The 20,572-nt window shown below is 42.3% G+C and overlaps 1 protein-coding gene across 1 annotated transcript in view; it reads left to right on the plus strand.

Annotated features, from left to right (window-relative positions):
* Positions 1-18,310, plus strand: part of frmpd2 (FERM and PDZ domain containing 2) — a gene marked incomplete at its 5' end in the record, with an annotated part of 29,502 nt that extends 11,192 nt beyond the window's left edge. The window contains 11 exons of the mRNA XM_083932863.1: positions 186-302; positions 2,221-2,402; positions 2,598-2,696; positions 2,974-3,067; positions 5,151-5,236; positions 6,981-7,182; positions 10,081-10,295; positions 11,850-11,916; positions 12,018-12,225; positions 15,951-16,042; positions 16,931-18,310. Of these exons, the coding sequence (XP_083788989.1) occupies positions 186-302; positions 2,221-2,402; positions 2,598-2,696; positions 2,974-3,067; positions 5,151-5,236; positions 6,981-7,182; positions 10,081-10,295; positions 11,850-11,916; positions 12,018-12,055 (1,100 nt within the window). The 3' untranslated portion in view covers positions 12,056-12,225; positions 15,951-16,042; positions 16,931-18,310. The remainder of the gene's footprint in view (positions 1-185; positions 303-2,220; positions 2,403-2,597; positions 2,697-2,973; positions 3,068-5,150; positions 5,237-6,980; positions 7,183-10,080; positions 10,296-11,849; positions 11,917-12,017; positions 12,226-15,950; positions 16,043-16,930) is intronic.
* Positions 18,311-20,572: the final 2,262 nt, after the last annotated feature.

Here is a 20,572-nt window from a genome sequence, read left to right on the forward strand (position 1 = left end):
TTCCCATTTAAAAATCAAACTTTGGATGCAGAGAATGTTCAGTAAAGGAGTAAAGGACTGTTGAAGGATAGTATGGATGGTGTCTATGCTTTGAAGTCAAACGTGGGTTCAGAGGTGGTGGGGAGGTCTTCAAACTCCACTGTTACTGGACACCACCACCATTTCACTGTGACCTTTGCCTGCAGGTGGTCGTCTGATCTCTCTGAACCACATCAGCCTGGAGGGCGTCACCTTCAGTGAGGCAGCAGAGGTCATGCACAGCAGCCCTGAAGAGGTGCAGCTCATTATCTCACAGCCAAAAGGTGCTCTGCGCGTGTGTGCCTGTGTGTGGTTACTGTATGTGTGTAATTATAGTGTGGCTGGGACCTTTCCCCTTCTTTGTTTGCACGTTATTCTGCCTGGGTGAATTGTGTTGCTCTCTATTGCCATATGCAATAATATGACGAACATTTTAGTGTTTTTTATATCATCATCACCCCCATATTCATGTTAAATGTCAGTTCTTGTTGATACATCTTGCTCTCAAGGGTGTATTTTAAAAAGACGTCATGGATCTGAGTCACAAATCGATCAAACTGAACTCACACATCACCACAGGCACGGCTTCTTCAAAAACACCTTGGCACAGGTGATAACAGACATGATGTTGCACATCAAATGGGTCTTTTGATTAAATATTCTACACAGTTTCTTCTTCAATGGGCGTGTTGGAGACAGGCGCACTGAATCAGTTCACTCAGCTCACTTAAAACTTCTCCCATCTTTCACTCGGTGTCTCCATTCTAAACATACATACAACATAACGGCTGTACGCATCATCTTTTTTTCAATCAAGGCTGGCCATAATGCCGCCTGGAGCTCCGCATTTTCAATTCTAATACAGGCAGATGTGTTGCTTTGATGAACAACATGATGTGATAGAGATTGTTCGGGTTCAAAACAAAACTTTAAAAATGATTATTGCCAAGTCCCAGACCAAAGTTTTCTTTGAGCAAAACTCTACAGGATTCCCAAACTGTCAGTTCATCAAGACGGGGGGAGCTCTTGGATTAAAAGGGTGACAGGAGTGAATGTGATTGTCACAGCCTCTAACTCCCCTAATCATGCATTCTTTCTGATCCCCACCCGACACCTCGGGTTCGTGGACTTAAGGGAAGTGAAGAAGAGTTTGTTTGTAATGTTAGATTAACCAGCTCAGAAACACAGGTAACATAGACTAAGTGGAGGTATTAATTTCCAAATATGTGTAACCGCCAGGTAGCACATAGCTGTAACTGTATAACTAACATTTCAAATTGAAAGGCTTTCTGGGAGAGGGCTGGCACAGTGTCTCTTCAGTCTCTCATGACAGAGGCAAACCATGTTTATGGGGGTGCATCTGTCGCATTCCAGCTCTCTCTGGGCATTGAATGGCTCCAAAATAGTGACCAGAAAGGTGCAGTGTTTTCAATGCACTGAAGTTCTGATAGCTCTGAGTATATGTTCTGCACTGACTGGAGTGTGAGATAAACTGTGCTAAGGTCCAAACTTGATCAGTGTTTATTCTCCTGTTTTTTATTTATGTCTTTACATCTTCAAACTCCAGTTTGAAGCCACACAGTGCACACACAGCAAGGCAGTGCCAGTGTGATGCGTGCCAGTGGAGGAGGCACAGCAGTGTTTTTGTACACATTTGTTACTATCTTTCCTGTAATAAAGCCTATATAACATTTCTGATTATCACAGAGCTTTCTCCCGACCCAATTATAAGAAGGCTAATAAAAAAAATTAAGAGCCCGGGTTCAGTTCAATCCGATTCAATTAAATTCGGGCTTGGGCAGAGTACTTAGTGTACCAGCACCTCCAAAGTTCAATTATTTACATGATCTCAGCTTTTTTTGTCCACACAAAATATGAGGTAAAATCTCTTCAGCTTCAGCTCTTTCCCCCTGTGTTCAGTCTTTGTGTTAAGCTAAGCTAACTGGCTACTGGCTCTAGCTTCTTAAGGGGCCAGGATACTCCATCAGAAGAGATTGTTGGATGGTTAAATAGCTCTGAAAACACCCTCCCACTACACCTTTCTGGCACCTTACTAGAACAAAGGAGGCTTTGACCATATCTGTAACTTTATGAAATCAATGTATTGAGAGTGAATACCGTGAACAATCGGGTATGAAAATGAAAATACTCCAAGTTTTTTTAGGCATAACATTAACTGACTTTGTTGCTTTTTATCCATAGCGGGCCTCAGTCCCAACAGTGTGCGTTCTCCCGTGTTGAGGTATTACGAGTCCCTGACCACGCTGATGACCCACGGACGATCAGCAGACGAGAGTTTGGATGAGATTGTTTCAGTCATGATGACGCCGAAGACCGGCAACAGGCTTCACGTCCCCAGAGAAACGCGAGCCCTCGGCGCACAGGTAGAGTCATGGGGACGGTATCTGTATCTTTCTTTAAAATAATTGATCTAGTGATGGGGGATTTTGTGGTTGTGACTGTAAAAATATCTGCTAATGATCTGTGCGGATGCATGGATCAGTAGGTAGCTGTGTATGCTATCAGACAAAGTGAGATAGGACTGAACTGGCTGTTGTTTCTGTGTGTGTTGGGTTCAGGAGAGCTGCTCTCTGGCTCCCCCTCAAAACTGTGTGAGGCCAGAGGAGATCACTGTGGAGCTCAGAAAGATATCAGGAAGTCTGGGCATCAGCATCTCTGTGAGTCTATTAACTGTTTTGTTAATGATGAAGGAACAATGTGGTTTTGATGTCAACCTCTAAAACCCTGCACCTGTCTAATGAATGTGTTTTTAATGTATGAGTTTGATTAAAACATTGGGAATGAACAGTCAAGAAAGGTTACTGCTACAGCAACTCATCTACAGCAGTGGGATCACTACTGCACTATGAACTTAGCTGCTACAAACAGTGAAATAACAACCTTCAGCAAAAGCATTTTGAAATGAAATCAAAGTTTTTGTCATTAATCACTTAGGGTGGTGTCAACACTAACCAACCTAATGGAGGAATCTACATAAGAAACCTTGTTTCAGGAGGGGCTGCTGAGAGAGACGGACGTTTACATTCAGGTATTACAGCTATTGTGATTATGTCACCGGTTAGACGGTTTTTGGCTAAAGTTCTATCGTCAACATTTCTTTTCAAGCTGCAAATATTAATGATTGTGTAATGTTTTGAGTTAGTGTAATGGTGCAAAACTAAAGTCTAACTTCTTACCTTTCTAATCAAATACTGTTTTTACCATTTACTTTAGCTTTGTCTTTGCAAGAGTCAGCAAAAGTATACTAACACTGGTGAATTAGCCATTAGCTACGCTTGGCCCTACTAAGACACCCCTATCTCCTGGCTGTAAACACCGGCCGCTGCTTGTCATCCAAATTAACATCAGTGCTGTCAACACATCTGGGACCATACTTCAGTCATTGAACAACTCCTTAACTCCTTTCTCAATTTCCATTTTTAATGTACAAGTATACCAACACCTGAGCTGCTCAGGCAACTTTCTTACTGCCTTCTCTCATCAAGGTCACTTCCATATACTAATTTTATACATGGAAATGCCAAGGTACAAATATGAAATTTCAACTATATTCTTAGAAGTGTAAAAAATCCTTTTACTTGTTATTCGGTACAAGTGGAGCCAGTCTTTTTCCCGTAGTAGACATTTGGGCTAAACCGTCAAGAACCCAGTGGAATGTTTCTGGAATGCTGTAGCTGTCCCTTCAACCGTCGCTGCTTAAAGTCCCTAATAACAGCCATAGGTGTACGAGTGGTGACACAGAGACACTAAATATCAAATCCAACCATGCTAATGCACTTGTGTAGAACAGACTTTTCAAACTGGTTAACTGATTGCATGTTTGATATGTTTACAATCATTTGAAGCTTCCCTAGTGAGGCCATTTATTGATTTTTTTCTTACAGAACTCAGGATCGTTTAACTTTTTTAATTTGATAGAGAGACAGTGCTGACAATCCTAAACAAAGGATTATTGGGCTGTAGGTTTATAGTCAGCCACCTAAAGTTGAAGGGGTATATGGGTTGTTTCTATAAAGCCTCACTTATTCTTCCTGTGGACCAAGGGAAATAACTGCAACTAAGGGCGTACTCACACTGTCCTTCCCTACCGTGCACCGCGCCTAGCAGTGGCACGCTTGCCGTCCACGACTTGTTTGGGAGAGGTGGGCTTTTTCTAAAGCATGTTTGCATATGTACGAGCACGAGCGTGTGCACATGTACGAGCACAAGCACAAGGCCTACGGGTTCTGACGTCATTTTATGTGCGCCTGTTCAGACATAGAAAAAAAGAAGGACAGACCATGCGCAGACATTTAAAACGTTGGTGGCGAAAGGTTCACGTTGGTGTGATGCGGAGGTATAGTGTTTACTGCAGATTTGGTCAGATGAAAATATGAAAAAACAGTCGGACAAGATGCACAAAAACTCAGAGGTCTATGGAAAGATTTGGAAACAAAGTGACGCATCGCAATGATGTCAATCAATGCGTGTGACGTGTTACGGCGTGATGACGTATAGGCTTCAAGAAGCATTCGTCGAGGCCCAGGTAGTGTGAGTACAAACGGGCCTGGGCCGCAGGGGGACAAGTACCCTAAAGCACGGGGCACGGTACGGATGGACAATGTGAGCGCACCCCTACAGGCAGTGCCAATAATGAGCAGCATATTACACATTACATTCAGACGGAACTGTGAATAGGAAAAAAGGAAGAAACACCCTGTATATGTTCAGGTGCTTCATGCATTTGTGTATGAGTTTGTGTGATGATGTGCATTTTTCCCCGTTTATTGTACATGCGTCCTTTTTGTTTTTGTCTCTCCTCTGTATAACACTGTGGATGACTGCTACAGGCCTTCTTTATTTTTAACTGTGCTATATATATAAAATTTAACTTGAACTTGCTACTAAATGCATGACAATGCTTTTCTTGTGCTTATAGGTTTCTTTATGACACTAATATTAACTATTCTATAGTCTAATTTACACAAAATAATAAGGACTTATTGAGCGACGGAGTGATATTAAATGCTAGAAATAATAACCAACATATGGAATTAAAAGAAATAGAAGAGGAAAAAAGTGAATAAAATATAATGAATCTGTATATTTGTCTCAAACTTTCTCTGATAAAGGTGACAGACTGTTGGAGGTGGATGGGATTAGCTTCCAGGGCTTCACCTACCAGCAGGCTGTGGAGCGTCTCAGTAAAACTGGGGAGGTATGTGACTGATGTTGTATTATGTCAGTGTGAGAAGGCCATTAGACACCACTGATTACAGATAAACTAGGGGTGTGACGATTACAGAGCGGCTGGGTCGCATATTTCTGACCCGACTCAGTTAGTGTAAGTTATTACATGAATACATGGGTGCTGGTGCGGAAAAAAAAAAACTGAACCTTTCTTACTGGTGCATTTCGGTACATTCTGGCCATGATTTTTATCCCTGGCAATGTCAACAAATTTATACATGAAAAACTTCAAAAAGTGTGCTACTAGTGATGAAGAGGTCATAATTCTCTCCTCATTGACTAAAGACCTTGAGCCACCTTGTTTTCCAACTATATTTTAGAATAGAAAAAAATACGGCAAAAGGCTACTCCAGCCAAACAGCGGCACATGCAGGTTGAGGAAGTGCGCCACAAGGAGGAAGCAGCCAGGTGTGCCACAGCGGTCTCCCAAGCTCAGCAAGGCCGCTGGATGAAGTGGGAAGGCGTTGAGAGGAGGAAAATCACGTGGAGCGATATGTGGCGCATGGAGTCCAACAGGCTAAGCTTCATCACTACAGCAACCTATGATGTCCTGCCCTCTCCAACCAACCTGCATGTCTGGTATGGAGAGGACCCAGCCTGTCTCCAGTGTCCATCCCCGGCACCCCTCAAACACATCTTGGTGGGCTGCAAGACGAGCCTAACGCAGGGAAGATACACCTGGCGCCACAACCAGGTGTTGAAGTGCTTGGCTGCTGAAATCGAGAACAGGCGGGTAACCACCAATGCCATGCCTCTAAACGCCCAGACCACAGGTCCACGGAAGGGAAGGGGAGAAAGGAGGGACCAAGTCATCTCCTCCGGACCCAGGTCCACTATACGCAGCCCGGGATTGGGAAATGCGGGTGGACTTCACCCAGAGGCTCACCTTCCCACCCGAAATTGCAGTGACCAACCTGCGCCCAGACCTGGTCCTCTGGTCCAAAACCTGCCAGCGTGTCTTCATTCATTCATTCATCATTGAGCTGACCGTCCCATGGGAAGATGCCATCGATGGAGCATTCGAGCGGAAGAGACTGCAATATGCCAACTTAGCAGCTGAAGCAGAGGGGCGGGGCTGGAATGTGAAGGTGTGGCCAGTGGAGGTCGACTGCAGAGGCTTTGTAGCCAGGTCCACCACAAGGCTCCTGAAGGAAGTAGGAATCAGAGGGCAGGCCCAATGGAAGGCAATTAAATAACTTGCCACAACAGCAGAAAGGAGCAGTCACTGGCTATGGCTGAAACTTAAAGATGCAGTGTGGGCTGCCAAGTGACGGGATGGTGCCACCGGGGCTGATAATCCTGTGGTGGGCCAACCTCGACAGAGGGTGTCTTGTAGTAAGTGGCCAAAACACCCAATGATGTTTGGGGCAAACAACTGACGATGTAGGTGGCACCACGTGATCATTGCCAAATCCCACCCCACCCAAGAGTAGAGGACATCTCCAATGACGTTCAATTGATATGCTGAATATTAGGGATATTTAACAGCTAGTCCTATTAAGAAGTCAGCTGTAGCCTACTGTAAATTTGGTGCTAATTAATTCTAGCATGCTAACATGTTAAACTAAGATTGTTAACACTGTAAACATTCTATGTCATCTCTTTCCATTCTTCCCAACCACACATTCTTTTCCTGTACTCTCCTTCTCTTTCCCATAACTTCTTTGTGTTCCTCCCAATCATGTTCTTGTCTTTCTTCTCCTCTTTTCCAGGTGGTAACCTTGGTTGTGGAGAGGGTGAGGATGAACCTACCTAGGGTTTCTCTTATTTCAGACAACATCAGCAGTGGATCCAATCAGAGCATCAGCCCAGCTACCAGCCAGCCAAAGCTCAACAGCTGCTCATCATCGGTCATCAGTACCGCTCCAAGCACCAACTCTGATCGATCCAGGGACTACAGTTTTGTCACTGACGGTAGGAGAGCTCCGTATAGGTCTAAAGTGCTCAAGATATATACAAGGTCCTCAACAAAGTAAGAAAGCCCAGCATCTCTTTCTGGGACAACTCAGAAATATTTGCAGAGAGCATTTGTGCTTTTACAAACTTCTCATAATGAATGCAATTTTGCCAATAGATCGATCTGCAGTTTCCGAGCTGTAGTGATGTCACAGAACTAACTTAGACTTAGACTAGTGAGGAGGAACCTGCGTGAGAGAGTCTAAGCTGTTTTGCGCTTAATAGCCGACTATGCTAGTCTGACTCCTCAAGGTGAACTTTCACATAGTTTCCTTCACTTCATCCTGATCTTCCTTGTTGACCCTGACCTTTCTCTTCTTATCCCCCCGGCCTCCCTTATCCTTCGGCCTGTCCTTCTATATCTGTCGTTCCACATCTCTCGTCTTTTATCTCACACAGGCAGGCAGATCACACATTTTAACATATCACAGACAGTTTATCATCAATAACACCAGACGTGAGGCTGAAATAGCCAATGTCTGTCGACACCTTAACTATCAAAATGTCCCTCCTAGCCATATATGTACAGACCTGTGCTGTTGCTCATTGCATTTAACTTTACGTATGCATCTGGTGCTGAAAAATATATCTGAATTCAATTTTTATTTGTCAAAGTATTATAATTAATTTTGCTGTTGCCTTTCATCATGTCTACAGAAGGATGAAGAGGACATGCAAGTAATGTTTTCTTTATCTTGACTGTGAATTTTCTTCTTTCTTCTTTAGTTTATCTTGATAAAACAAGCCTTGATCATAATGTTATTCTGATTAATCTGTTCTGACCATATTTTGAGCTGACCAAGTTTTGCCTTACTAAACTTTTTAAACCGTCTCACGTGTGAAGAAAAAAAAGATTTGAATGAGGCCAACTGCTGCAAAAACGTATAGCTTGCTGCCCTCCATCTTATCAGGGTTCGCAGTCACTATGTGTGTTGAATTTTTATTTTATTTTGCTACTTTGTAAAATTTATTGAAACACATTCACCTCTCTGCTTCCGATCCGTCACCGAAATGTTACCCTCCACATATTTTCCTATCACACTTCTGCCCTTACTACAAGCCTGACTCAGAAGTTGGAAGTTCCCCGTTTCCGATTAATTTGGACGATAATGAAACGTAGCATATCTTCAGTGTCAAGCTCAACCGGCAGACCAACCGCTGCTGGCTGACGTAAAAAGCATCACTAACCTGGCAGGCAATTGCATTTAGAGAAGGAATGTCGCCACAGACACACAGACTGGAATACTCAGCAAAGAGGCAAGTGCGTTCATTAGTGGGTCATATGATCAGTACCCTTTGTTTTAACTCACTCTTTGATAGATAGGAACTTAACAGACAATTAGTTTTATAAATCCTTTATTGAATCTGTCCTTACAATCACCATGATTGCTTGGTATGGTAACCTGAATATTACGGATAACAACCACCTTAACAATATTGGGAAGGTGGCTGAGAAGGTGGTATCCCACAGACCCACTTGATGGCTATCTTTGACCAGCAGGTACTCCGCAAGGCCAGGTCTATATGAGACTGCACAAATCACTGCCTGCACTTTGAGTTTGACACATGAAATAAAGCACCAATGGGCTCCTTTCTTTTGGATTGACTTTGCTAATCGACTTGAATGGACTTTACTACGAGAGGAGCTTGTACAGGGGCCAGTTGGTAAGTCTTTCAAAACACTCTTTTATTAATTCTGGGTACACTAACTACGTTGTTGGTGCTTTGTTTTATGTGTCAGGACACTTATCATGCTGCTGCAGAGGTTTGCTGTTATTTTGAGCAGTATTAGTGGTTAAAAAAGACATTTTAATACCTTCACCGTACTGCCCCGAGCTAATCAGTGTTAGCCACGTTCGGCGGTTAGCGACTCTACCGGAGTTTAGTTTATAGTTCATTCATTCATTCATCTTCAACCGCTTATCCCGGGGTCGGGGTCGCGGGGGGTGCTGGAGCCAATCCCAGCTGACATCGGGCGTGGTACACCCACCCTGGATAGGACGCCAGTCTATCGCAGAGCACATAGAGACGAACAGAGACAGACAACCATTCACACCTACGGGCAATTTTTTAGAGTCACCAATGAACCTAACACGTGCACGTCTTTGGATTGTGGGAGGAAACCGGAGTACCCGGAGAAAACCCACTCAGACACGGGGCGAACATGCAAACTCCACGCAGAAAGGCCCAGGCCGGGATGAGAACCTGTAACCTTCTTGCTGTGAGGCGACAGTGCTAACCACTACACCACCGTGTAGCCCTTAGTTTATAGTTGTTACACAAAAAAATCCTAACTGTCCCCTTTTGTTGCTTATACTTAACCGGTCACGTCGACGTACCGATTGCTGCTTCCCAGCATTAAGTCGAATGACATATTACATTTGATATCATATTAATTGCTGTTCGAAATTTTCACAAGATATCAACCCGTTGATGAGAATATGCTGGAAAACATGTTTCCAGTACGACAAAGGATCGTATTGACTTTCCATTGGCATTGTTTCTGCGGTGCTGTAAATCTCATTTGCCCTGTGGGAAAGTTAATATCATTAATATCTCCCCGATTCCAGTTTCTTGCATCCTTGTGGGAAGTAATGAGGTCCAAAACTAGACACCAAATATCAATTCTGTTGTTATTTTTGCATTTTACTATGTTTCATGTTTAAATCCAAAATCCCAACAGGAAAAAACTAATTCAAATAAGCAATATCTAATTAGCTTTATTTTTTCTCTTTCCTTACCTCCTCTCCTCCCATCCTCCTCCTCTTCCCAATACACTGCTGACCTCCATACGTTTGTGTTTTACCTCCTCATTATCCCATTACTGCCTCCCTCCTCCCACCTCTGAACCCTCAGACAACACCCAGGAAGTGACTCTGACTAAGAGTGCCAATGGCCTGGGCTTTAGCTTCCTAATGTGCGAGCTGGATCCACCCGCTCCAGCCTTTGGCAGCCTGGTCCGGATAAAGCAGCTTTTCCCTGACCAGCCAGCCCAGCAGAGCGGCAGGATCCAGGAGGGAGACGTGCTGTTGGCCATCAATGGCCAGCCACTCAAGGAGCTGTCCTACCCCGTATGTGCAGATTTCAAATTAAGTTTATTCATTTGTCTTCACTAATCTCATTAGTAATCTTTGATTTGCATTCATGTAGTGGCCTTATGTGTCTTTAATTAAGGAGTTCAACTGAGCAGCCCGTCCTATTAATCAGTATCAGTACTACACTGAGTTCCTATGGCAGGCCTTTAACTTAAACTGGATCAATATTCTGACCATATTGCATATAAATATGCATGGAATATATATAATTTCTATGTTTATTTGAATTATTGTGTGTTGTTTTTCACAAATGAAATGGTGTAAATGTTGTTTTGCCCGGAATTTTTTTAATTAAAAAAGATCTGCTACAAAACAGCCGGAAGTGGAATTTGACTAAGTTAATTTACTCAAGTACTGTAGTACTGCCTGTATTCAAATTTGAGGTACTTTAATTGATTATTTCCATTTGATTTAACTTTATACTTCTACACTGTAATATCTCAAAGGTAAATACTGTACTTTTTACTCCAATACATTTGTCTGCCAGCTTTAGCCACTTTTCAGATGACTACTATTCAGACCCTACCTGTCCAGTGAAAACCATGTGTCTCCAAATGTGCTGTTTATGATTTCGAACCAAAAAGATCAAGTGTTCCTTTATAGTATGTGTTGAGAAAATTCTCCTACTTTACTCGATTTATTTATTTGACTCAAATTGCTTTTGTTTTCTGATAAGAAATAGAAGAGACAGACCAAGAGACAACAGACAGGGTCATCATAGGTTAAGCTTGTAGCTTGTAAAACACTCTTTTTTAGAAAAGAAAAAGATCAGTTGCAAAATGCATCGCTGCAAAGCTGAGAGCAGGGCTGTTTTTCTGACATTTTTAGAAACACATGGTTCTCATAGGCAGTGTTGGGCAGTAACTAGTTACTAGAAACACAACTCAGTAATAATTACATTCACCACTAACGAGAAGTGTAACAATTAACTAATGCAATTTCAGTAATAATATTGCATTGACTGCCCCAAAAAACAATTTGTTACAACCTAACTCTTGCTGTACTGATTTGAAATCACATCCCCAGATTCATTCAGCTTTTTCAGCATCCAGGGGCACACAATACTGATGGAAAAGGATGCAGTTACAAATTTTCTGGGGTGTAATGGAAAGTAATATAGGGAGTAGTGTAACTCCTTACTGTTGTCAGGGAGTAATACTGTAAATAAAGTAAAACTGTTACTTTTGAAAAGAGTAATGAGTAATGGATTACTTTTTTTGAGTAACAACACTGCTCACAGCCACAGCCACATAAATGATGATCTAACAGAATATGACGCATTGCTGTGGATTAAGGAGCCCAACCTGAAACATCTACAGCATTATAACACATTGATACAGCAGTAAGATTAATCCAGAAACATCATATGTAATACTAAAACACTGACGGGGAAGCTTTTACTGCACGATGAGTACTCTGAGTACTTTTCAAACTTTAAGTTCATTTTGCTGAGAATACTCTTTCAATGCATGGCTTTTACTTGTAATGGATAATTTAACAGTCATTAAAAGTTCTCTCCTCTGCCTGCAGAGGGTGCTAAAGCTGTTCAAGACATCTCCACCTGAGGTTCGACTGACTCTCAGTCGGCCTGCACCAGGTACACGCACACACACACACACACACACACATTCCAACATTATGCATGCACACACTTGCATACACCACATTTACTCAACTGCTGGTCTTTTTTTACTGTAGGGATCCTTCCTTCCCTTGATCAGTTTACTGGCTCATGAGTGATTTCACAGCGTCATACAGCAACAGCATCAAGGGACGTTCAGAAGCGACACTGTATTTCCCGATCAACCACAGGGGTCGGTGATGGAGGCCGGGGAAAGACTCAACGATAGAGGTGTTGTTATCGGCGCATTGAGCTTTTATCAATGGACTCCGACACTGCTGACAGGTCAGTGATGAGCCACAGAGGGGGCACGACGTGATGGGATTTGACACCGCATGTTGTGACCTTGTTGATGGCCAGATAGCGGAGTTTCATTTATTGAAGGTTGTCATGTGGAAATGTATTTTCACCTCTCGTGAAGAAAACAAAGTGCATTTGGGGTCTATGCCTCCTTTTAGTCAGAACGGGGCATGTAGATCAAATTCTAGGGATGAGCGGGTACATCATTTTCTGTATCCGTTTACCATATGAAGTATCCGTACTCGGGGCAGACGGGGCCTAACCCGGAAGTGGGCGGGATTTAACCAGGAAGTGAGTCGAGTTGTCTTGAAATGGCCAGGGCTTTAACCAGTATGTTATTTTAAGCATGCAATTGATATGGGTTGATCAGAAATAGTTCTATTTATTGCTGATTGGAAAACTATTTCCAGGACAGCGTCAGCATTGAGCTTCATATACATCAATGTAATGAACAAGAGTTTTCATACTCAACATAACTTTCTTTTTTTTACTTTTAATTTTTCTATGATCAGTGGGATTTTTATTTATTTTTTGGTTCTTTTTTATGTTTGAGTGAGTAAGAGAGAGAGAGAGACAGAGAGAGAGATAGAGAGAGAGACAGAGAGAGAGAGAGAGAGAGATCTGATTTGCAGGGAGAAGGAGTGTGTGTGTGTGTGTGTGTGTGTGTGTGTGTGTGTGTGTGTGTGTGTGTGTGTGTGTGTGTGTGTGTGTGTGTGTGTGTGTGTGTGTGTGTGTGTGTGTGTGTGTGTGTGTGCGCAGCCTAATTAATTTGTCATATTTATACCACCACTACCTTTATTTTTTTATGGAATTCAGCAAGAAAGTGTCAGACAGTTAAAAAAAGAAAAAGAAAACAAATCTCCAACAGGCAGAGACTCAACGCGAGTCCCATTCTTGCACGTCCTAACTAACGAAGTACGTTTACAGAACTCTGCTGTTAATAAGTGAGAACAAACCGAAGTTAAAACAAAGCTTAAGCCGAAGAAACTTAAAAGTTAAAGGAAAAGACCCGCGAGTCTGAGTGAGGGAGACTCAAATTCAAAATGAGTCATTTTGGCAGTCGATATATACCCAAATTTAAATCTGCATTATATGGTTTGAGGGGCCTTTCAATCGTTATACTGTATTTCAGCGTTCATTGTCATGAACAGTGCGGGGAAATAACACTGGGAGATTGGACCCAAATGCAGACACAGACACAGGGTAAAAGTACAAACAAACTTTTATTATATGCAATAAACAAAGGTGAAATAATGACAGGGAAATACAGATATTCTGAAAACTAGACGGTCGGGGAAAACTGGAACGAGGAAACGACGGACGATCAGGGAACAGGACGAGGGAAACTACGGAGAAACAAAGAGAACAACGATTAATACAACAAACAACGATTAGATAAACAAACAACGAGGAGCGCAAAAAAACAACAAACGAGTAACCGGAGCCAATCCGACAAAGAGTTTACCAAGGGAAGGTTAACAACGGCCCGACGCTGCATGCCTGTCAGCTCTGGGTCTTTATACTATTCAGGTGAACAGCATAACAGGCTGCAGCTGGGTAAGGCCACGCCTACAAGACCTGGGGCCTGTTTCACAAAGCAGGTTTAGTGAAAACTCTGAGTCTGTTAACCCTGAAATGAGGGAAACTCTGAGTTTTCCGTTTCACAAAGGGAGGTAATTCAAACCAGAGGGAGAGGGGTAACTCTAGCCTGTTTCACAAAGAGAGGTAACTTAACCTCTCGGTCAGTTACCATGGTAACATGCTCTCTGAAACTAACCTGGTCGGGACCAGGTTTTTCTCAGAAAACCTTGAGTTTCTCTCTGTCTCCGCCCTCTTTCAGCCACACACAGTGTTTGATTTCCTCATTCATTCAGTCTGCACGCGAGTTTTGGCGTAGTATAGTTCCGTCTGTTTTTTTCAGAAAATCATTGCAAAAATCAGACATTAGAAGTTATATTAGGTGGCAACTATTTCACTACCATGGCACGTCCTTTTGATAACGATCCCGTGGATGAAGGTGCAGAATTACTGCACAGAGAATTAAATATTCGTCGGGAGATGATTATCAAACTATTGATTATAGATGTTCTTGCATTTCCAGGCAATTCTCTTTTTGAGCGGTACCGTTTCTTATCACAGCAGATATTGTGTGTTGCGCTGCATTTTTTTGCAAATGGGAGTTTTTTTTGCAACATATAAAACAACCACTTACGGTAATATTTACTTTACAATCTAAAACATGCTCAAAATGAGGCGTCACCATGAGACTGTGCTGAGGTTTTACCTGTTTGAACAATGTTTTTATGTTTCATCTTAAGCTGCTGCCAAGTGCGCTTCTCTCCCGTGGGAATGCACTTAAATTAAATAAATTAATAGGCTACCACTCAAGCAGTTCCCCCTGTGATATTACTGTGATTGCAACAGGACTACATTTAAACTTAGAAATTGACCCGAGCCGCAATGTTCTCCTGCACCGTCTCCCTCTCTTTTGCTGCTGCAGCGGTGTAAACCTGCCCAAACTCTCCGTATGAGCGCATTAATATTTCCAGTTCCAGTTGTAGCGTAGCCCTCCCCTTCCCTGTTGCTATGTTGACTTGTCGAATCAGGGCTCCATTGATGCTGTCTTTTTTTACTTGTGGTGCACGCGCTTAACTCCAGGTCAAACTACTCTGAGTTGATCAACCTAACGCAAATCTGCTGTTCTGAAACCGAAAACTCAGAGTTTCCTATCTCAGAGTAGATCAACTCAGAGTTCAGGGTTAGACTCAGAGTTTTTTGAACTTGCTTTGTGAAACAGGCCCCTGGACAAACCAAAACACCAAGGGGAGAAACATGCAGGGAAAAACAGACAGAGGGAGACAAACTCAAACAAAAGAGACATTCATGTTGTTAACCTGACTCTGCCAGATGGATTGATTTGCATAATTTTCATTTGCTCAGCATATTAGTATGGGAACTGTTGTATGGAGATCTTTTGGGAAGGGGCAAAATCATCTGTCTATCACCAACATACGGGCCAAGGATATTTTGAAGGATATTTTGTAGTTTGTGTAACGTGAATTTACTGATAAAAGGGCCAATTTCAGGAGCTCGGTCCATATTCAAGAAGGATCCAAGAGAAAAAGCATTAGCGAGCGGCTTGCTCGATAACCGCCATGTTGTTTACACTGAACAGTTGCTTCTTGTTTCGTCACACTTTGACTTGCCTCAAAACCAACACTGATTGGTTTGGTAGCTTGGGTAACTTCTCCAAATTTTCTCCGCCTCACGTTTCCAGACTGATCTGCGAGTAAAACACAATGGAGATAGCGAGATCTCTTGCGAGGCTATCATGTTGTACCCGATCTTTATTGTTATTGTCATACAGACCTGTCAGTTATTTTGATTTTAGGAAATTTAGGAATTCACTATGTTAGTTTCCTATCCTAGATAAGATAAGATATATTTATTTTTCCTAAATGTACTAAAGAATTATCTAACCACACCAAAAATCCTAAATGTCATCCTGAACTGGAAATAAGAAAAAATGATTTCAGAATGTTTTTAATCACCTCAAACACTGCAGCCAGAAACAACATAGAACACTCTAATATCTTACACAACATGACATGCTACTTCACAGCAACCTTTGGATCTGTATCAGTGATGGATGTTTGCCTCGTCTGGAGCTTCTAACTCATATCAAAGTTTCGTCTCGTCTTGTTTTCCAGGCATAACTGAGGAAACAGTGACGGAGCAGCAGAGCAGAGAGGTTGAACACTGAGTGTGGGTGGAATTAAGGACGCAACAGTTGAATAACAATGTGAGTAACTGGATAATGAGGGAGCATAATGACATTTTTAAACATGCCAGTGATTTTACTGATGAGTTCATTCTTTTGTTGATAGAAATGTGAAAATCAATAAGATTGGCTGTTGTTGTGGCCGGTTATGCCTTGTTAGTTTATTACAATGTCTTATGATACCAACAATATTCACAAGCCGCCACAGTGACGCTGGTTTCCCCTTGGGAGAGTGTGTGTGTGTGTGAGTGTGTGTGCATGTGTGTGTGTGTGTGTGTGCATGTGTGCGTGTGTGTGCGTGTGCGTGTGCGTGTGTGTGTGTGTGTGTGTGTGTGTGTGTGTGTGTGTGTGTGTGTGTGTGTGTGTGTTTGATCTTATGCCTGTGCAACACTTTAGGTAAAAGAGCCTATGAGCAATAAGCTAGAGTGAGTGTGTCATTATTATTAATTAAACCCAGACAGAGTCATGCAGGAGCCCGATGTAAACCTGAAGGGGTGTAATTCACAATAATGACCGGCTTACTTTACAATATCCTGCTTATTACATGGCTTCTTACGAAAGAAATCAATAATTTGACCAAAAATGTGGTTTTAAAATTGTCCTCCAGAGTCTACGGTCCTCCAGAACTGTGCCCATATCAATGTTAGAATGCCATCATTGATCAATCAGAATTGATTATTCTAAAAAGCTGTGTAATAACTAGGACTGTGGTCTGATCCATAATTCCATGTAAACCTTCATCAACCTTTATTACCGGTTCATCTCTTAGCCACAAGGTGGCAGCGTAGTGCTACAAGTGACAACATTTGCCCTCTTTGTATTTCAAACAGTAGTCCATCAGTGCTGCTGAGACTCACTTCATGAAAACAAGAGGGAAGCTAATGGTGTAACTTTTTTTCTCCTCCGCAGGAAATCCACGAGAGGTGTTTTTGTTGACACCAACGAAAAAGACGACTGAAATTAACTGTCACTATAACTGCTGTTGAAGACACGACAAGTCCACACACAGAGAAGATGTTGCACCTTGAAATGATGAAATTGTGAATTCATTTTCTCTATCATTGAAAGGAATTTGAACTTTTCTGTGTGTTGGCAGCTGCTTTGCATTCGAGTTCCCCAGAGTTAATATAAGCTCACATTATAGGTTGAGAAATACAATGAACCCAAAACAAAAGCCATTAAACTGAGTCTGACCTGAATATGGATGATCCACCAACAAACACTCATTTAGTATGTGAACAGGCCTGTAGCACACACACACGCACACGCACACACACACACACACACACAGAAACACACACACACACCTCCCTGGGTGAAGAGCCAGTAATGGCCCCTCGTAAATAAGGGTTCCTGTATTTCAGTGAAACCCAGTAGTGCATCTGGATCCCATCAGAGCTCGTGTTCCCTTTGCAAATGATCCCAAATGTTTCTAATTATGCCAGTGGAGTCGGCACGAGGCTGTGTGAGCACTTGTGTGTGTTTTTGTGTGCGTGTAATCGCCCTGACGGACACGCACACCCATACACTGGCCTCTGTTTATTCATGAACAGGGTAACGGAGATGGACAGCATGGTCTCGACCTCCGCAGCCTCTGCTTAGGTCACTGCACGTGGTGTTGACTGATTGGTGAGAGATGGATTTTCTCTGTCTTGTCTGCTGACATGGCCGTCTTCCTGCTGCGCTCAAGTGATTTCCAACCAAAGGGTGTCTGAGGTTGCAGGATGATGATCATGCAACCATATGTGGAGTATCTACAGAAAGTCTAGAGAAAGTTCTTGCTTTAATCCACATTGAAAAAGTATTTTTATCGTTTGGATTTTACAGCAACAATAGATGCTGTTAACCAAGCATTCAGTATGCAAGACCTGCATCATGTTTAATACATGTAAATAGTGTGAGTCAAAGGGTGTGGATGAAACTTTTCACAGTGGATTTGGAATACAAACCATGCAAATGTGATTGTTTGCCCTTGCATTGTGTTGTCAGAACCTTGTGTGTGCGTGACTGCACACACCAGGGAACATTTCATTAACTGCTAAGAGTCTTATAGTGGACTTTCTCTGGTACTTCACCATAGATGAATATGCTGGAAGCGAGCCACTATTAACTATGCCAAGTGATGTGAGACTGTAACAAAGGGCATGATTTAAAAATCTGTTTGCTTGTTGACTTTTGTTTTTATATAATTATAATATATAATTGGTGAAAACGTTACCAGGATTGCTGTTTCTGATGGCCGTGTTCCCAGCCAATCCACTGGCTCCATCATCATTCTATCACAGTTTCTGGGAGTATTTCTCAAAATTTCCATGAATGTAATAAAAACAGAACTCTCTGGCTACCTTCGATCCAAACACCATGACACCATTCGTGTTCATTCTATATTTATTATAGCTATTCAGTTCATTTATTAGCATTTAAATCTACCAGTATTCCAACTTGAACAATTATTCTGCTCATTAAAGCTGCATTAATCAATATTTTTGGGGTCTGGTTTACATAGAATTGATGGGTTTCACCCACTTAATCATCACTGTAGCCTAATTTTGAAAAGTGTTTATTGAGCAAAGCCCTAAATATGTTTCGAATTTACGAACGATTCTCCGTCACAATCAGCAGGGGGAGGAGCTTGGAAACAGCTGTCTACGGCTTTCAGCTCTGTTTCGTTGAACTTAATACCCAGCATCACTCATTTCGATATAGCCTATGCAAAGAATATTTCAATTATTAAAACGTTTAAAGGAGGAGGAATCCCCAAAGTTTGTTGAAACACATTACAAACAATAAACAGCTGGGAAGTTCACAGTCATTGTGAGGACATTTTAGACAAAAACCCAAATAACAAAATCCTTCAAAATAAAGTTTATCCACTGGGTCTCCACCTCCTCTGTTGATGGAGGTTTTTCTGTTGGTTCCTACAGGGCAAGTAACTGTCAGGTCCCTGTGGCTCACAGCTAGTCTCTGTTTAGGTCTGCACCAGTCTGTTTGAGGGCAGCCCTAACTTGGAGGTGGGCACAGCCAGGCATTCTGGGGCAAGGAGTGACTAACTATACTCATGAAAGAAAACAAAATAAATGCCAACAAGCTTTTCAGGCAGGTAAATAAGTGTTGTCTGAGGGAGACACAACTATGAAGAAAATGATTTGCCATGGAATATCGTTTTTTTTAATCTTAGAACACCTTTGACATCCATCCATTCATCCATCTTCAACCGCTTGTCCCTATCGATGTCGTGGGGGGGCTGGAGCCGAACCCAGCTGACATCAGGCGTGAGGCGGGGTACACCCTGGATAGGACGCAAGTCTATCACAGGGCACATGGAGACAAATAGAGAAAGACAACCATTCACACTCACATTCACACCTACAGGCAATTAACCTAACACCTGCATGTCTTTGGACTGTGGGAGGAAGCCGGAGAACCCAGAGAAAACCCACACAGACACGGGGAGAACAAGCAAACTCCACACAGAAAGACCCAGAAACCCTCTTGCTGTGAGGCGACAGTGCTAACCACCACAACAATGTGCCGCCGACACCTTTTACATGCACAAACAAACTATACTAATTACTAAAGGACAGGAAACTCTTCCTAAGCACAATAGAGCCTGTTTAATGAGATAATCTGCCAGGTGTAGCCAAAAAAAATCTGTTAATAGTTTTTTAAAGTTAAATCTAACCAACTGCCTACAAGATCAGTTCTGCTTTCAAAAAAAACATAACATAACTCTGGTCTGCACTTTAACTCACAAAATGCCACAAACTTAGAGCCCAGGGTGTGACAATATCCCACCCGCATTAACACGGTACTGTGCATTGTTCGCATTTACAAAGAACAGCATTATACATTCACTGGAACTCAAACTAGCATTATGACCTCGTCCTTACCTTGATGTAAGCAAGGAGAATGTGACATATGAGAATCTGGCTCCTCAAACCATAAACCATCGTTTCATACTGTGTCTCAAACACATGGATATGGATAAACATCTCTGCTCCTGAGTCACATGCTAGAGCTCCATGACCCCCAAAGTACCATGAAAAACACTCGCCAGACAAATGGGCAGAGTGAGGCAGTTTGGCAGGCCTCAAATACCTTTCTCTGCATTACAAGGCATTGTGAACGATTCACATTTTCCAGTGCAGCCATCGCGACGCACAGCCCTGTCCAGAGGCAGCAGTGGATGCTGGGTGATTGCATGCATTTGGCCGTTCTCCTCCGTCTTTGATGTCACCTCTCGCTCAGCAATTTCCCCAATTAAATTGATTGTGTTAATGTGTAAAGTGGATTGCTACGATTAAAGGTAAGCCGTGTTGTTTTAGAAAAGGGCCTCAAATCCATCACCATGGCTGCAACGCCAAGCATCCAGCGGCACAAACCCTAGGCTTGGAAAAAACCCATCAGTTCAGTTTGAAAGGGAATCATCAAATGTGACTTATTACTGGCAAGTGGAAAAGGATATCCTTATTATAATTATATCCTGACCAAGATGGTCGATATTTAAAAATGAAAACAATGGTAATTGCGCATTTTAAGGGAGCAGTCAGC

The sequence above is a fragment of the Echiichthys vipera genome, assembly GCF_963691815.1.
Source record: "Echiichthys vipera genome assembly, chromosome: 18".
Lineage (NCBI taxonomy): Eukaryota > Metazoa > Chordata > Actinopteri > Perciformes > Trachinidae > Echiichthys > Echiichthys vipera.